Here is a 13,927-nt window from a genome sequence, read left to right on the forward strand (position 1 = left end):
TACTTGCCCGACTTAATGTAAGGTGCTTTGCCATCTTACCCGCTTGAACGAGTACTTATCTTTTGTAAGACATCGCTAGAACATATAAAGCGGCTTTTAATGTCAAATAAGAAAATTCTAAGAACTTCGTGTACATACTTGCTTAAGACTAGTAATAGTATCCATACCATTTTTAAGTTCGACCGACCTAATGTGAAAACTAGTCACTCGTATATGTGTCATTTTTTCACTCGTATATGTGTCATTTTTTACACTAAGCATTTTTAAGTTTGACCAACCTAGTGTGAAAACTGGTCACTTGTATATAAGTCATTTTTTATACTAAGCAATACATAATCATTCCCTTATAATAGAATACTTGTGAGCTCTCACTCTTACTTACTTGTATCGGATTGAACCTTGCTTGCTTGATGTATGCATGCTATAGATAGGATTGTTTATAGGTTTTCCTCTTGCATTAGCTCCTTTCTTTTTCTCCACCTTTTGTGAGAGAAATTGCCATAAAAGACATCCTCTTTTTGTCTCCATCTAGAGAAGGTAAGAATCCTTCAAGTCTACCTTAAGCAAGGAGCTTTAGAAACAAATGACCCAAATAAACACCAATGTGGGTGGAGGAACCATAGAACCCATGGGAATGGGAGACACCTCGGTTCCGCAAGCCCCAAATTCACAAACAAGAGGCTTAGTAAATAGTTCCATGTAGTACATGAAAAGGGCGTGGAATGGGAGTGAAGCTCCAACGAGAAGGTTCAATGAGAGGACACCGAAGTAAGACTACGTGCATCTTCACCCCAACCAGAAGTGCTCAAACCATGTCGAGGATGCCACATTTTTTCAAACCCTTAGCATCAACCCATGGACAAGAATGCCCCTAACAACCTCATCATTTCCCTTGTTGCAACACTTGGGACATGTACACCTTCAAGAGCTAGCAATCTTAGGGCAAACCCCAAAGCAATCCACAAGCCCACACAATGCAAGTAGGAGTACCTTCTAAAGGATCCCAAGCTTCTTCACTAGGAAACCAAGTTTCAATTTTGAAGAGAAACAAGGAATGCATGAAAATATAAGGAACCAACTCACAAGTGACTACTTCCAACCCTCCACAAGGACAATCACCTACTAGCTATATTGATCTTATTTGGAAACCTAATAAAGGATAATTTGTACAATAAATTTTCTTGCATCTATGTAAGGACCTAGAGGCCAAGTGACATTCAAGCCTCTAGATTACCTCAAACAACAATTGAATCATATTGATATTGCAATGTGAGATAATGCAAATAACTTGAAGACCCTTGCTCTTAACTATATCCCCCAATGCATTGCTCAAGCTTGCCAACTAGTTCATCAATAAAAATGAAAAGCGAACCTCGACCTTTTTCAAAATGTGGAGCACTGTGTGGCACTAAGTTAAGCCTACTTACTTGGCAAAGTTCAAATTCATCGGCAATGCATTTGCAACATTGCTGCCAATTTATTCGCATATCCCTTGCAAGCCTCCCATATTAAGGATGATTGAGCATATCTTACTATATAGAAAAAGTGTGACAAAAAATCCCCCACTTTACAATCCTCCCAAATCTTGCAAACCCTACTTAGTATTCGCTAGTTGAGAACGAGTTGAAATATTGCTTCAATACCCAACTCCACAAATAAGCCAACTAAAAACCACTTGATTCTTCTTTTGTTTATTACAATTAGAACCATTGCTGCAAAGTGTACAACGATAGTACACAATCACAACTGTTGATACTTCACCGTACAAAGTAGGCCATCCTAAGTGATGATGCCTTTAGAGGCCAAGCCACCTTCATAGACATTACTAGCAAAAAGTGAATGTAAAGAGATCTGACTTAAATTTTCCACGCCATCTGGCAACCAGAATGTGTTTCTTACCAGAGGAAACAATGTGTGTTCCTGTATGTAAATGCTGCCTTAACATAAGCATGGGCCTGGATTACACAAGATCAACTCTGCGAACAGCCACCGATAGTTTCTTGGCATATGCAACGTCTCTTCTTCACTAGTGTTGTTTATTTGATTGTAGTAGGCATGCATCCTAACTCACTACTAATACAATTTGACACACACAAAATCCATCAAAACAGTAAGACCTAATTCATGGTAATAACATGGTTGAGCAGGTAACATTATGTTTCATCATTTTAATGACACATCCAGCTGATGACATCCATTGGTAGCATTCTCATTTCAACATTTGCAAAAACATGTAGCTAATGTCATGCTCTGACAACGGCATGGGTCCCATGTAAACAATCAATGCTGTTCTCTGCAAACAATCCACACTTATAACTCACCACACAAGAACATATTTATAGTTGGCTATCTGTAATGGACATTTTGGATATCCTGTACCAGCCAAAAGCTTTGCATTTAAAGAGATACATCAAAAATGTCACAAAACCTCCTGGAAGCGTGTGTACTGATGAAAAGACTTGAGAAAGCATCTGTTATGAACCCCAAACACCACGAGCCGCTGCAACTTTTGAGCCTGATCGAGAGCTTAACTCCCAAAGAATGCGTGCAAACGTGTCAGACAACTTAGCATCAGAAAAGGCAAGCTCTGCAAAGGTGTGCTCATATGCAAGTAAGAGAGACTTATTTTGTGGCTCTGAGGCCAAGCTTTCCAATGTAAGTGCTGCCTTTCGACAAACTTCTAATAGAGGATGAGGGGCTTGAATGATCTTGACTAGTCTTCCTATGGCCCTGGAAACAATTCACTCAAAGAACCATGTTAAGCTAAGTAGCTTGCAATAATTACAGCTAACAGCTACACAATGGTATGTGCATCGTACCAGCGTTCATTGGCCAGCCGCAGACGACAGTCCATATTGACTTCAGCAAAGTTGTAAGGGGCTGCAACCGCAGCTGCCTAGGCATCTGCACCAGGCAAGCTCAACAAATCCACCAATCGCTTGTAGATCTACAGCAGAGGTAAACAACTCTTTAGAGGAACAGCTGATCTGGATAACTTATCAAAGTGTAAAATCCATGCAAATACAGGGTACAAATCACCTGATGTATGAAAGGAAAAAGAGAAGGTTCATTGTCTGGGTTCACGACAAGCCTTCCTAGCAGCTCCGCAGCAGAGCAATGCCAAGCCTTCACTGGGGACTCCAGCAAATGCAATATCGCTTCAACTGCTCTCTTTTCTCTGCTTTTTCCATACCCCAAAAAAAGATTTCTTTTGTTAAATCAACACGCAGTTCATAAAAGTACATTTAGCCATGGCGCACGATTGTGAAAAGAAGACATTTCAGAACTTGAACTGAGAATTTGCAAAAATAGTATGAAACTTGGAAAAGTGTCATGATATGTGAGTGAGATTACCAAAGACAAGAGTCTGACTTTCGAGACAGACCTCATCTGCAGCTGAGGGAGCACGTCGAGAGTAGCTCCACGGCTATGCAGGAACAGACGGCAGCTTTCTACTCAGGCAGACCCTTTTACCTCAAGATGTGGATGGGATCCCTTGGTTTTGCAGGCCCCATTGTGGCTCTTCCTCCCACTGTCATATCTAGCCTCCGTCCCAGACCCCCACCAAATTACACTCACAGCGTAATGGTTTATTTTATCTGTTTTTCCAAGTGTGCATACTTTTTTACGAATGTACCCCAATGTGCCTCTTCCTCCAACACGGAGGGAGTCCTTCTCATCAGGCTCGTAACTTTTTATTTGTGTTCCCAGATGTGCATTTTTTTCTAGTTATGTGAGGATCTTTTCTCCGGCTTTAAAAAAACCCAACCTGACATGTCTAACCATAGCTCTCAGCGGGCAGCCTTTTGGTTCTCATCCCATGGCCTATCTTAGATCTGGGAAAAAGAAATGGTTAAACTCATCGCCCAAGAATACAATAAGGTAAACCTTTCTCGTGCAAAGAGTGGTGCTATCTTGTTGGAAATTATTTCATCCCCAGATGGTCGTTCCCATGCGCATTCATGCTTGTATCTAGCTCCATATGAAGCCTTGCATATGCATCTAGGCACTACATATTTTTTGCCTATTTTTAGACATTATTTCAGCATTTTTTGCATGGTCGGCCAATCCTCTGATTTTCTATTGGCTGACAAACTCCTCCTATATAAAGGTGGCTAGGCTTAGCATCATTATTATCTCTCTTTTCAGCTTCTGCAGTGATAGGCAGCATCTACGGGACCTCCCTCATGCTGCTCCGCGTGATGTACTACCTTTTCTGGTGATATTCAGCAGTGATCTTCTTTTCTCCTTTATGCTTGCTGTCCATATACAATGTTGCACAGTTCTTGCAGCATTTCTTTGTGGGTATCACAGCACTGTACCCATTCTTTCATGGTATCAGAGCGGGAAACCTCTACAAGGACGTGCGTTTCTTTTCCCATGCTGCTGTTGACTAGAAAAGAGATGCCGCCTATGTAAAGGAGGCACAACCGCCTACCAAGGAAAACAGCCACTCACTGTGCAGGACACAGCCACCTTCTGTGGAGGAGGAGGCATAGTTGTCTGGCAACAGCCGCCTGGTGATGCAGCCGCCTGGTGAAGAACACAGAAGCCTGTACGGGAGAAGAGGCATGCGCAGTCGCCAGCTGTGGACAGGCGCAGCCGCCTATGGCTGCAAGTGGATGAGTGGTGAAGTCGCCTGAAAGAGACGGAGCAGGAGCCGCCTGTATACAGGGCACAGCTCCCTTGTTGGTGATGGAGCGCCAGCCACCTGCTGGAGGGTGGCACACAGCCGCCGGCAAGAGTGGGCAGCAGGCTGGTAAACAGGCGCAGACACCTGCTGAGAGCACAGCCGCCTAAGAGGATGGAGAAACAGCCGCCTGATGGATAGGAGGCACCTGGCTGCAGCCTGTAGTGCAGAGAGAACAGCCGCCAGCTGAAGGACTAGCGCAGCCACCTGCAGCAAGTACAGCCGCCAGCAGAGATGGTACAGTCGTCTGCAGGACAGAAGCAGCCTAAGGGGTTGCAGAAGCGCAGCTTGTTCAGCAGAGGGAGTCGCCGACTTGCTGCTGTGGTGAAGCGCACGATCGTGTGTTTTTCAGAAGGGTGGTCGCCATCTTTTTTTAAGGTGTTGGTGTCAGAATGCGCTGCGGAGATGATGACCAGATCTGGGAACACGAGAGCAAAACGCATGCAGAAAAAATACAGCACAAGAGAGAGAGAGATATAGGCGTGTAACTCTGCTCTATATACACAAGAAGATCCCGGGGTTGATACAAAACTGGCAAGGGGGCTGGGGGGCCTATTTATATGGCCCCCCAACAGCAGTCGGCGGCCTGCTGTAGGGCAGTCGACTGGCCCTGAAACTCCACGACCAACACACCATCCAGTCGGCCAGCTTGTCAGCAGTCGGCCACCTCATACATGGAGTCGTGGACCAGTTCCAGCAGTCGGCCAGCAAATGGGCTGCCTCAGAAAAAATAGAAAAAATAGGGGAAATAGGGGGAAAATGCGAAGAGTGGGGAAAAATGATAAAACACCTCATAAGGGCGGGCACACCCACAACAAAGGCCCTGGTGTATAAAACTAGACAGGAGATGACTTCTAACACCCCCTCTCAGCTCCTGGCTGTGAAACCAACCAGAGGGAGCTGGGGTGCCGCCTGAGCAAATCCTGAGATAGCGACTTCGTGAAGAGGTCCACTGTACTGTCCTCCGTTGAACAGAACTCTAGCAAGATGTCATCAGCAACGATCTGTTCACGAACAAAGTGCCTCTGGATGACCATGGGTTCCACCAGTGGAAGCCCAAACCTGCAATGCAACCTTTGCATCCTCACCACCTCACAAGCAGCATCACAAACAGCCCGGTACTCTGCCTCTGTGCTCGACAAGGCAAAAGATGACTGCTTCTTACTACTCCATAAAACTGCTCCTGGGCCTGAAGTAGATCTCCTCGTGTCCGGATCTCCTCCCCAAACTGAGTCACTCCAACCGTGGAGTCGGACTCCATCCAACAATCCCTCTCCTGTGTACAAGAGTCCATGATCCTTCGCATGCCGCAGAAACCACAGGAAACGCAATCCTGCCTCCCAAAGAGTCATCCGCAACCATGAGCTCAACTGCCTCATCAGGAAGCTCCCGTCCAATCTGGTGTCCATCAACCAGATCAATGAACCATACTACTTTTGAGTCAAAAAGACATCACACTGCTCACAAGGATCAACACATGTTACGGTGCAAAAACAAGTCCTGGAAACCTGATGAAGACCACGCAAGGCCTTCTGAAACCTATCAACCACCCCCTCTGAGTCCGGAACCACAAAGCCTGGAGAAACCACCTCCTTCTGCAAGTAATCACCTGCCACCTGCCTGGCTTTCCGAAAGGTCCCCGTGGAAAGAACATCCTCATCTACAGGAGGTTCTTTGTCCCGAATACTACGAGACATCAGAGCATAACTTGCCTGTTCAGTTTCCTCTGACTGACGAACACAAGAACTACCAACATCAGTACTGGAAAGTTCCTACCAACTGCTGCCATCTACTGGCAAACTATCCACCATCTATTCCCGGAAAGCCTGCACCTACAGCGTATCCACACTTAAGTGGCCATTACCAGACTGCCACTCATCACAAACCTGAGGACCTGGGAGAGAGAGTGCTGAAAGCTTGTAAACTCCATTCTCCACTCCGCCTTCCCAAACCACTTGGCCTGTTGCTTTGTCCCGAAGAGCAACAAAATGCTCATCAAACTCCACCCGTACGCCAGTCTTGCAAACCTGATGCACTAACAACAGATGAAAACCAAGTGCCGGAACATACAACACCTGGGAGGATGGCTTCCCCCCTCTGCCATCGGGAACTATCTCCATCCTGCCCTCACTGTGAACTGGGATAGTGGATGTATCCCCAATAAGAATGTGACCAGAAAGCCTGCAGAGATCCTGTAAACCGGAACGGGAAGGAGTCGTGCCTGGAAGCACCACTATCTAGAATCCACTCCCGAGTATCCGTTGCGGAGAATCCTCCAATCTCCTCCCTGCCTAAAGAAAATGAAACATCGGTGTCCACTACCTCCAGGTGCACAAAAGCCGGAGACTTCATGATTGCTGCTGAGGAATCTTCACCCTTCTCGGTCTTCCACTCGGGACACTGCCTCCAATAGTGGCCTCTCTCGCCACAATCATTACAGGTCCTCTCTGCCTTTAGTTTCTCGCGGTCAGTAACAGACTTCTTCTCAGAAGACTTCTCCGACGAAGCCTTCCCTTTGTCCGTGTTACGGCCTTTCGACCGTTGGCCAGTTAAGGCCTCCGAACCTCCACCCTGAGGAGGGTTCGTGAATTGTTCCTCCTGGTCCAAGACCACGGGCACAAGCTCCTCCCACGTGATGGTGCTGAGCCTGCCACTGGTAATCAAAGACGAGTAAAATGCTGAGAACGAAGAGGGCAAGTGCGACAGCAACGTTATGGCCATGTCCTCTGACGATATCTCCTTCCCAACCTGAAGAACTTCCTGCTGAAGAGCCTGCAGCTTGTTAATATGCTCCCGCATCGTCGACGACTTTGCAGGGCTCATAACCCGCATCTGTACTTCCAAGGAAATCCTTTTCATGGGCAATACCCTGTTGTAAAGAGAGGCCAAATGCTGCCAAATACCTCTGTCCAGCGTCATATGCTTTACATGATTGATCACATGTGGTGTGCAGTTGAGAAAGATAAACGAACGGACCCTGGCGTTGACACGATCCCACATCTGTGTCTGAGCCTCCCGGTCCTTTGGGATCGACGGTAACTCCCCTTCCTCTACTTCCGGCCGTGGAACACCAACAACGACGAAATCAGCAAGGGCGTAAGACTCCAGAACAGATTCCATCATAACCTTCCATATGCCGTAGTTGTTCCCGTCCAACTGACGGTCCACCGGGAACGTGGGGAGTGTCGGGATCTTCACATGCCTCTCGGCCATCTCAAACAGATCTGCCATTACAGGGATGTACTCTCAAAAGGGTGGGTGGGTGGGAACAAAGAAGAACTAATACCTACAAGTGGCTGTCCAGCAAATCAGCCCGTCGTCCTCTTGCTTCTCCTCTTCCCGAACAGTCCAAAACAGTCCACCAATCAGCAACACAACATTCCCCCTCTTGCTCACACAAATCCCAAGAACTATCTAGAGCCTAGGCTCTGATACCATGTCAGAATGCGCAGCGGAGATGATGACCAGATCTGGGAACACGAGCAAAACGCATGCAAAAAAAATACAGCACAAGAGAGAGAGAGAGAGATAGGCGTGTAACTCTGCTCTATATACACAAGAAGATCCCGGGGTTGGAATGAACTAACTTGCTCGCTGAAGCTCCCGCCCCCCCCTCCCTGCTCGCGTTGCCTGCACAGCTGCACCTTCCCTGCCTGTTCGCCCCCTCGCCTCCCCTCGCTCCTCGCGCCTCCCCTAGCCCCCCCGCCTGCCTTCGGCTGCTGCGCCCTGCATTGCCCGCCGCCTATCCACTAGCCCCTCCCGCCTGCATTCGCTGCTGCGCCCCCTCCCGCCTGCCTTCGCTGCCGCCGCCCTGCTCTGCTCGCCGCCCTTCCTCACCTTCGCGCCCCCCCCCCCTTTCTTCGCGCCCTCCTCCCCTCTGCAGCAGCGCCCCGTCCCCCCCCTCCGCCAGCTCGTTTTCCTCACCTCCCTCTTGCGCGCAGCTCCCGCCCTCCCCCCCCTAGGGTTTCTCCTTCGCCTTCCCCCCCCCCTCCTTTTTCTTGCTTCCGCCCCCAGGGGGTTTTGTTTTCCTTTTTGCTCCGTCTTCCGCCTCTCTGTGTGCAACTCGGTTCTAGCAGGATCCCGCCTCCGCCTCGCCTTCGCCGCAACTTCGGACTCTGATGGAGGCTCCTCCCGCCCCGCCTCAGAGGGACTCATCCGCAGCCCCCTCGCCCGCCCCTGAGAACACCCCCATCAGGCTTTCTCTTTCGCCAGAAGAGGAAGCGAGCCTCACCGCAGAGGTGGAACGCCTCCAGGCTCATTCCACCATCTGCCGTATAGTCGGCACTCGCCCCAGCAGAGGGGAGATCAAGGATCTTCTTCAGGCCCGCCTTCTTGCAGATGTGGGCAAGATCCTGGACGTACAGCTACTAGGCCGTGGACATTACAAGATTGAGTTCGAGGCCGCCCAGAGCGTTGCCAAGGTCCTTGCCATGAGTCCCCTTGACATCAGGGGTGCTCGGGCTTTCTTCAAACCTTGGCAGCATGGATTTGACCCAGCAGCGGCGGAGCAGGGAGAGCGCCTTTTTCATGTTACAGTTTGCTTCCCTGGACTCCGCCGGGAGTATCTTCCGCTCCTCTCCAGGCTCGGAGCATTGGTGGGCTCGGTACTAGAGACTGGCCCCTCAGCAGCTTCAGTGGTGGCCAGAGCAGATGGGCTACCTTCGGTCAGAGTGTTGGTGTCTGACATCTCCTCCCTTCCTAAGGTCATTCAGCTACCTAGGATAGGGGGGGGATGGATAGATCAGAGAGTGGAGTTCTCGGGGCTCCCGAATCAGTGCTTCATTTGCAGGCAGGTCGGCCATCTGGCCAAGGCCTGCCCTCGCAGGAGACCCCGACCCTCACCGCAGCAGCAGGCTACCGATGGCCCGCCCACAGATTCGGCTCGGCAGGCTGCCTCCGGGACACCTGCTCAGGCCACAGAGACCTCGGACTGGCAGCCTGGACAGGGGCGCCACCGAGGGAGACAGCCACAGCAGCACGCCCAGAGACCGCTGCAGCAGCCACAGTCTCAGCCTCACTGGGTTCCCGTGAGGAACAGCTTTTCTCCCCTCCAGGAGGAGACCCCCGCGGCGACGACTGAGGACCAGGAGATGCCAGCACCCCCTCCTTCACCCCCCCCACCCCCGTCCCCTCCCACCGCCTCGCTTCCACCATCGCCTCCTCCCGTCTCCGCTCCGGTTTCGGCAGCGGCTCCCTCTCCACCCCCCTCGCCCCCCCCCCCTCCTCCCCCTCCGCCCGCCTCACCTTCCCGAGAGGCCCTGGCAGTTCCCTGGCGTTCACCTGCAGTCCGGAGAGCGCTGAGCACTGACCTCGCTCGAGCATCACAGAGGAGACCTACTATGCCGATTAGGGCTTCACGGATTTCATCTATCCGCAGTCGGCTGAGTCGCCTTGGCATTAGACAGCGCTCGGAGGCTTTTGATTATACCTTCACACGGCTTTTTGGAGCAGAGGGCCCCCATGAGCCAGCACCCATCCGAGTTCATGTAGTGATACCTCCGGCCCGCGGGGAGGAGGCACTAGACTCAGCGGTGGCCTTCTCTTTCTCTCTATGTGGCCCTTGCGACCGGGAGTGGACTCTAGAGCTCGCTCTCAGCACTTTGAAGACTCAGGCAGTTGAGTTTTCTCATCACATGAGCGATTTGGAGGTGACAGATGTGATAGGCCGACTTTGGGAGTTGGCTCATTTTTTCTTGGATCTCGGGAGTGTGGATACCTCAGGGATTCGGCATTTGGTCGTTCGCATAGTGGCAAACTTAGCACGCGACCCTGGATATGTGTGTATACACGTGGTTGCTTTGTCAGAGCGGGAGGCAGTCGCCATGGGCCACAGCCACTGGCGCCTGATCCGGGATTCTTGCAGCACACCGGGTGGGCAGATTCGCAGCCGCTCGGATGGGGACTACTCTCCATCCAAGCCGCTTGCGAAGGCCTGCCGTACGGCGGAGACAGCATCCACCTCAGCAGGGCATCCATGAGGATCATCTCATGGAATGTACAGGGCCTTGGCGGAGCACATTTTATACGCTATCGTGGTTGCTTGAGGCAGGAGCTTCAGAGATGCCTGGTTGGTGGCAGCATTGATATTTTGATGATGCAGGAGCACCACTTGGGTGAGAGCAGGATCCGGAGATATGGTTCGGTGATGCCTGGTAGATGGGACACTTTTTGGTCTGCAGGGTTTGGTCCTTTGGGTGGACAGGGAGGAGTATGCATGGTCATTGCAGATGTATGGCGGCAGGCCATTGTGGATCGAGGGATCATTGTGCCTCGTAGAGCACAGTATGTCATTCTGAGGATGCATGATGAGCTATTGGGCGTGCTCAACGTCTATGCGCCCAATCATGCTAGTGCCAGAGCAGAGTTCTGGACCCAGGTTATGGATGCATTGCCAGAGGCCGCACATTGGTGCGTAGGGGGAGACTTCAACATGCTTGAGGACCCGGCAGATAGGGTGGGAGGCAGTCATGTTACAGTGCACGGCACGGAGCTTGCAGCTTGGGACCAGTTTTGCAGGATCACTGATGCATGGCAGCATGGGGCTTTCTCCCAGTCTCAGGACAATCTTAGTTTCTCTTGGTCGGATCGCCGGTAGGGAGGGACTAATCTATCACGGATTGATCGCTTTTATGTGGGCGACTGGTTAGGGGAGCAAGGGGGGCTCCGTCGGCATTCTCGCTGGCACCTCATTTTCAGATCATGCGCCAGTTATCTTGACATTGGAGGAGAGGACACGAGAGCCCAGCTTGCAGTTGAGGATCCCAGAGAGGGAACTTACAGATCCCAGTCTCGTTGAGGATATTGAGAGGATCTGGCATGATAGTCAGTGACCAGGATGCAGCGGGCCAGTGTGCCCAAGGACTCATCGATCTTAGCTCTTTTCTGCACGCTGCAGCTTTGACACGGCTGGGAGAGATTCGCGAGCGGGAGCATCGGCTGAGACGCAGCCTTGCTTCGCTACAGCGCCTTCAGGAGCAGCAGCCTGCATGTGAGTGGGTGGCGTCCCAGCTGAGCCAGGCACGCCAGGAGGTTCGAGAGGTAGAGGAGCAGAGACATGAGTTTTACTATCGTCGTCAGGCCTCTCAGTGGACGCAGCTTGGTGATAGAGTGACTGGAGAGTTTTTTGAGATCACTGGACCCCGTCATGCGCGAGTAGGAGTCCGCCAGCTTGGTAGACCGGATGGATCGGTAGCTACTGAGCTCGGGGAGATCAGAGCCATTGCCACTGCATTCTATAGAGACCTGCTTTCAGCGGAGCCAGCCACCACTGAGGATCGAGATGTTTGCAGACAGACTATGTGGGCCCATGTGCAGAGAAGGGTCACAGACCGTATGCGTACAATTCTAGGTGCGCCTCTATTATCAGAGATTGAGCTTGCCGAGGCCTTGAGGGTTCTGCCGCGACATAGTTGCCCAGGGGAGGACGGACTGACACCGGCCTTTTTTATGCGCTATTGGGACCTTTTGGGGCCAGGCCTCCGCAGGGGCTTTCAGCATGTTTTGGACACTGGGGTGATGCCGCAGAGCTTTTCAGAGGGCTTGATCTATCTTATCCCCAAGGGGGAGGGAGTATCAGATGATATTCGGCATTGGAGGCCTATTACGATCCTCAATACTGTCTACAAGGTCTTAGCAAAGGCCTTGAGTTTGAGGATCCAGCCTTTCCTGGGGGAGTTGATTCATGCTACTCAGACAGGATTTGTCAAGGAGCGCAGTATCCTTGACAACATCTTTACTTTCTGGGAGGCGACGACCCGAGCTAGATTTCTTGGCGAGGACTTGGTCGTGATGCTTCTCGATTTTGAGAAGGCATACGATAGAGTTGATTGGGGTTTCTTAGAGGGCACTATGCTTCGCCTGGGCTTTGACCAGGATGGATCAGAGGGGTGACGGCTCTGTATTCCACAGCTCGCAGCAAGGTGTTGATTGCAGGAGGACGGGGGCCGAGTTTTGAGCTGACCAGATCAGTCCGTCACGGGTGTCCCCTCGCCCCTTTTCTTTTTCTCTTCTTTGCGGAGGCTATGAGCATGTATTTGACGGCAGAGGAGGTTGGTTTGAGAGGACTTCAGCTCCCAGTCCGAGGGGAGGACCTGCTTGATGCTGAGTTTGCAGACGACACGGGCTTATTTTTGCATGGCCAAGAGGCCAATCTTCTTCGGGCAGAGCAGTCGCTCCAGGTTTTTAGTGCAGCTTCGGGAGCATTGATCAATTGGCGCAAGACAGTGGCCTTTTGGATCAGTAGTGCTCCCACTCCGGCATGGAGCCCGGACCCCGGTTTTAGATGGATTCCTCCAGGCATAGCAGTGCAGTATTTGGGATGCCAAATTGGCCTAGATTTGTCACCTGAGCAGCAGATTGCCCCGCTTCTTCTGAGCATTCGGAAGAAGCTTTTGTATTGGAGTACAGCTCGACTATCCTTGGCTGGGAGGGTGGTGGTGGCAAATCAGGTGCTGTTAGCGACCATGTGGTACAGTACGTCTTGCTGGATCTTCTCGAGCTCTTGCATCAGCCAGGTACAGAGGCTGATCAGGAACTTTCTGTGGTCTGGCCGGGACGGTCAGCCAGCTCGGGCAAAGGTTGCATGGGCAGTTATTACACTTCCGCTGGCTCAGGGAGGTTTGGGCATTATAGATCCTGTCGATCAGAGTAGAGCCTTATTGGGGAAGCTTATCGTTCGGGGGTTGCTTCCAGGCGCTGAGCCTTGGAAAGAGCTCCTCTTGCAGCGGTTGCAGGCTCGGGCGCCCCCAGCAGGGGGCACTTGGGCACCAGAGATTCGCTGGATCTTCATAGAGATGAGGAGGACAGGCCTCAGTAGAGGATGGGAGGACAGATTTGCTTTGAGTATCCTGAGAGCTTGGGAGCTGCTGAGACCGGGGCTCTCTCAGCGACCTCCTTCTTGTGTTGAGGAGGGGGCCAGACAGCCGCTCATCTGGAGCCCAGCGGTTCGCACAGAGCAGGGTCATATGCTGGGTTCTCGGCCTCGTCTAGCCTGGGGGCCCTTTAGCGCGGCAGGCCCAGCTCGTAGTTTTGGAGATTGGGAGGCCTTCTGCAGTCTACCAGAGGAGATCCAGGTGGAGAGGCTGAGTCACTTCAGAGGGGGGTTGATTATGAGGGATGATATTCAGGAGGCACTCACAGAGGAGTGGTTCACGCCTCTCGAGCCAGTGGCCCCACGGTGGATGGGAGCCTTTACACAGTTGGAGATCTTGATTGCTGTCAGAGCTTGCACTGAGGATG

The 13,927-nt window shown here is 51.3% G+C and overlaps 1 protein-coding gene across 3 annotated transcripts in view; it reads right to left on the reverse strand.

The window, feature by feature from the left end:
• Nucleotides 1–2,188: 2,188 nt before the first annotated feature.
• The window catches only part of LOC147631566 (armadillo repeat-containing protein LFR-like), a 53,782-nt gene continuing 42,043 nt past the window's right edge, over nucleotides 2,189–13,927 (reverse strand). For 2 of the 3 annotated variants that reach the window (XM_086808080.1, XM_086808082.1), the window contains exons 2-4: nucleotides 3,040–3,178; nucleotides 2,820–2,947; nucleotides 2,189–2,730 (exon numbers count right to left, since the gene is read on the reverse strand). In XM_086808080.1, the coding sequence (XP_086664206.1) occupies nucleotides 2,475–2,730; nucleotides 2,820–2,854 (291 nt within the window). In that variant the 5' untranslated portion in view covers nucleotides 2,855–2,947; nucleotides 3,040–3,178 and the 3' untranslated portion in view covers nucleotides 2,189–2,474. Of the gene's footprint in view, nucleotides 2,731–2,819; nucleotides 2,948–3,039; nucleotides 3,179–3,354; nucleotides 4,213–13,927 lie in introns of those variants that run through there. The other variant, XM_086808081.1, reaches the window with a different exon arrangement.

Source organism: Cibotium barometz, chromosome 14, assembly GCF_041138505.1.
Source record: "Cibotium barometz isolate CiBa-2024 chromosome 14, ASM4113850v1, whole genome shotgun sequence".
NCBI lineage: Eukaryota > Viridiplantae > Streptophyta > Polypodiopsida > Cyatheales > Cibotiaceae > Cibotium > Cibotium barometz.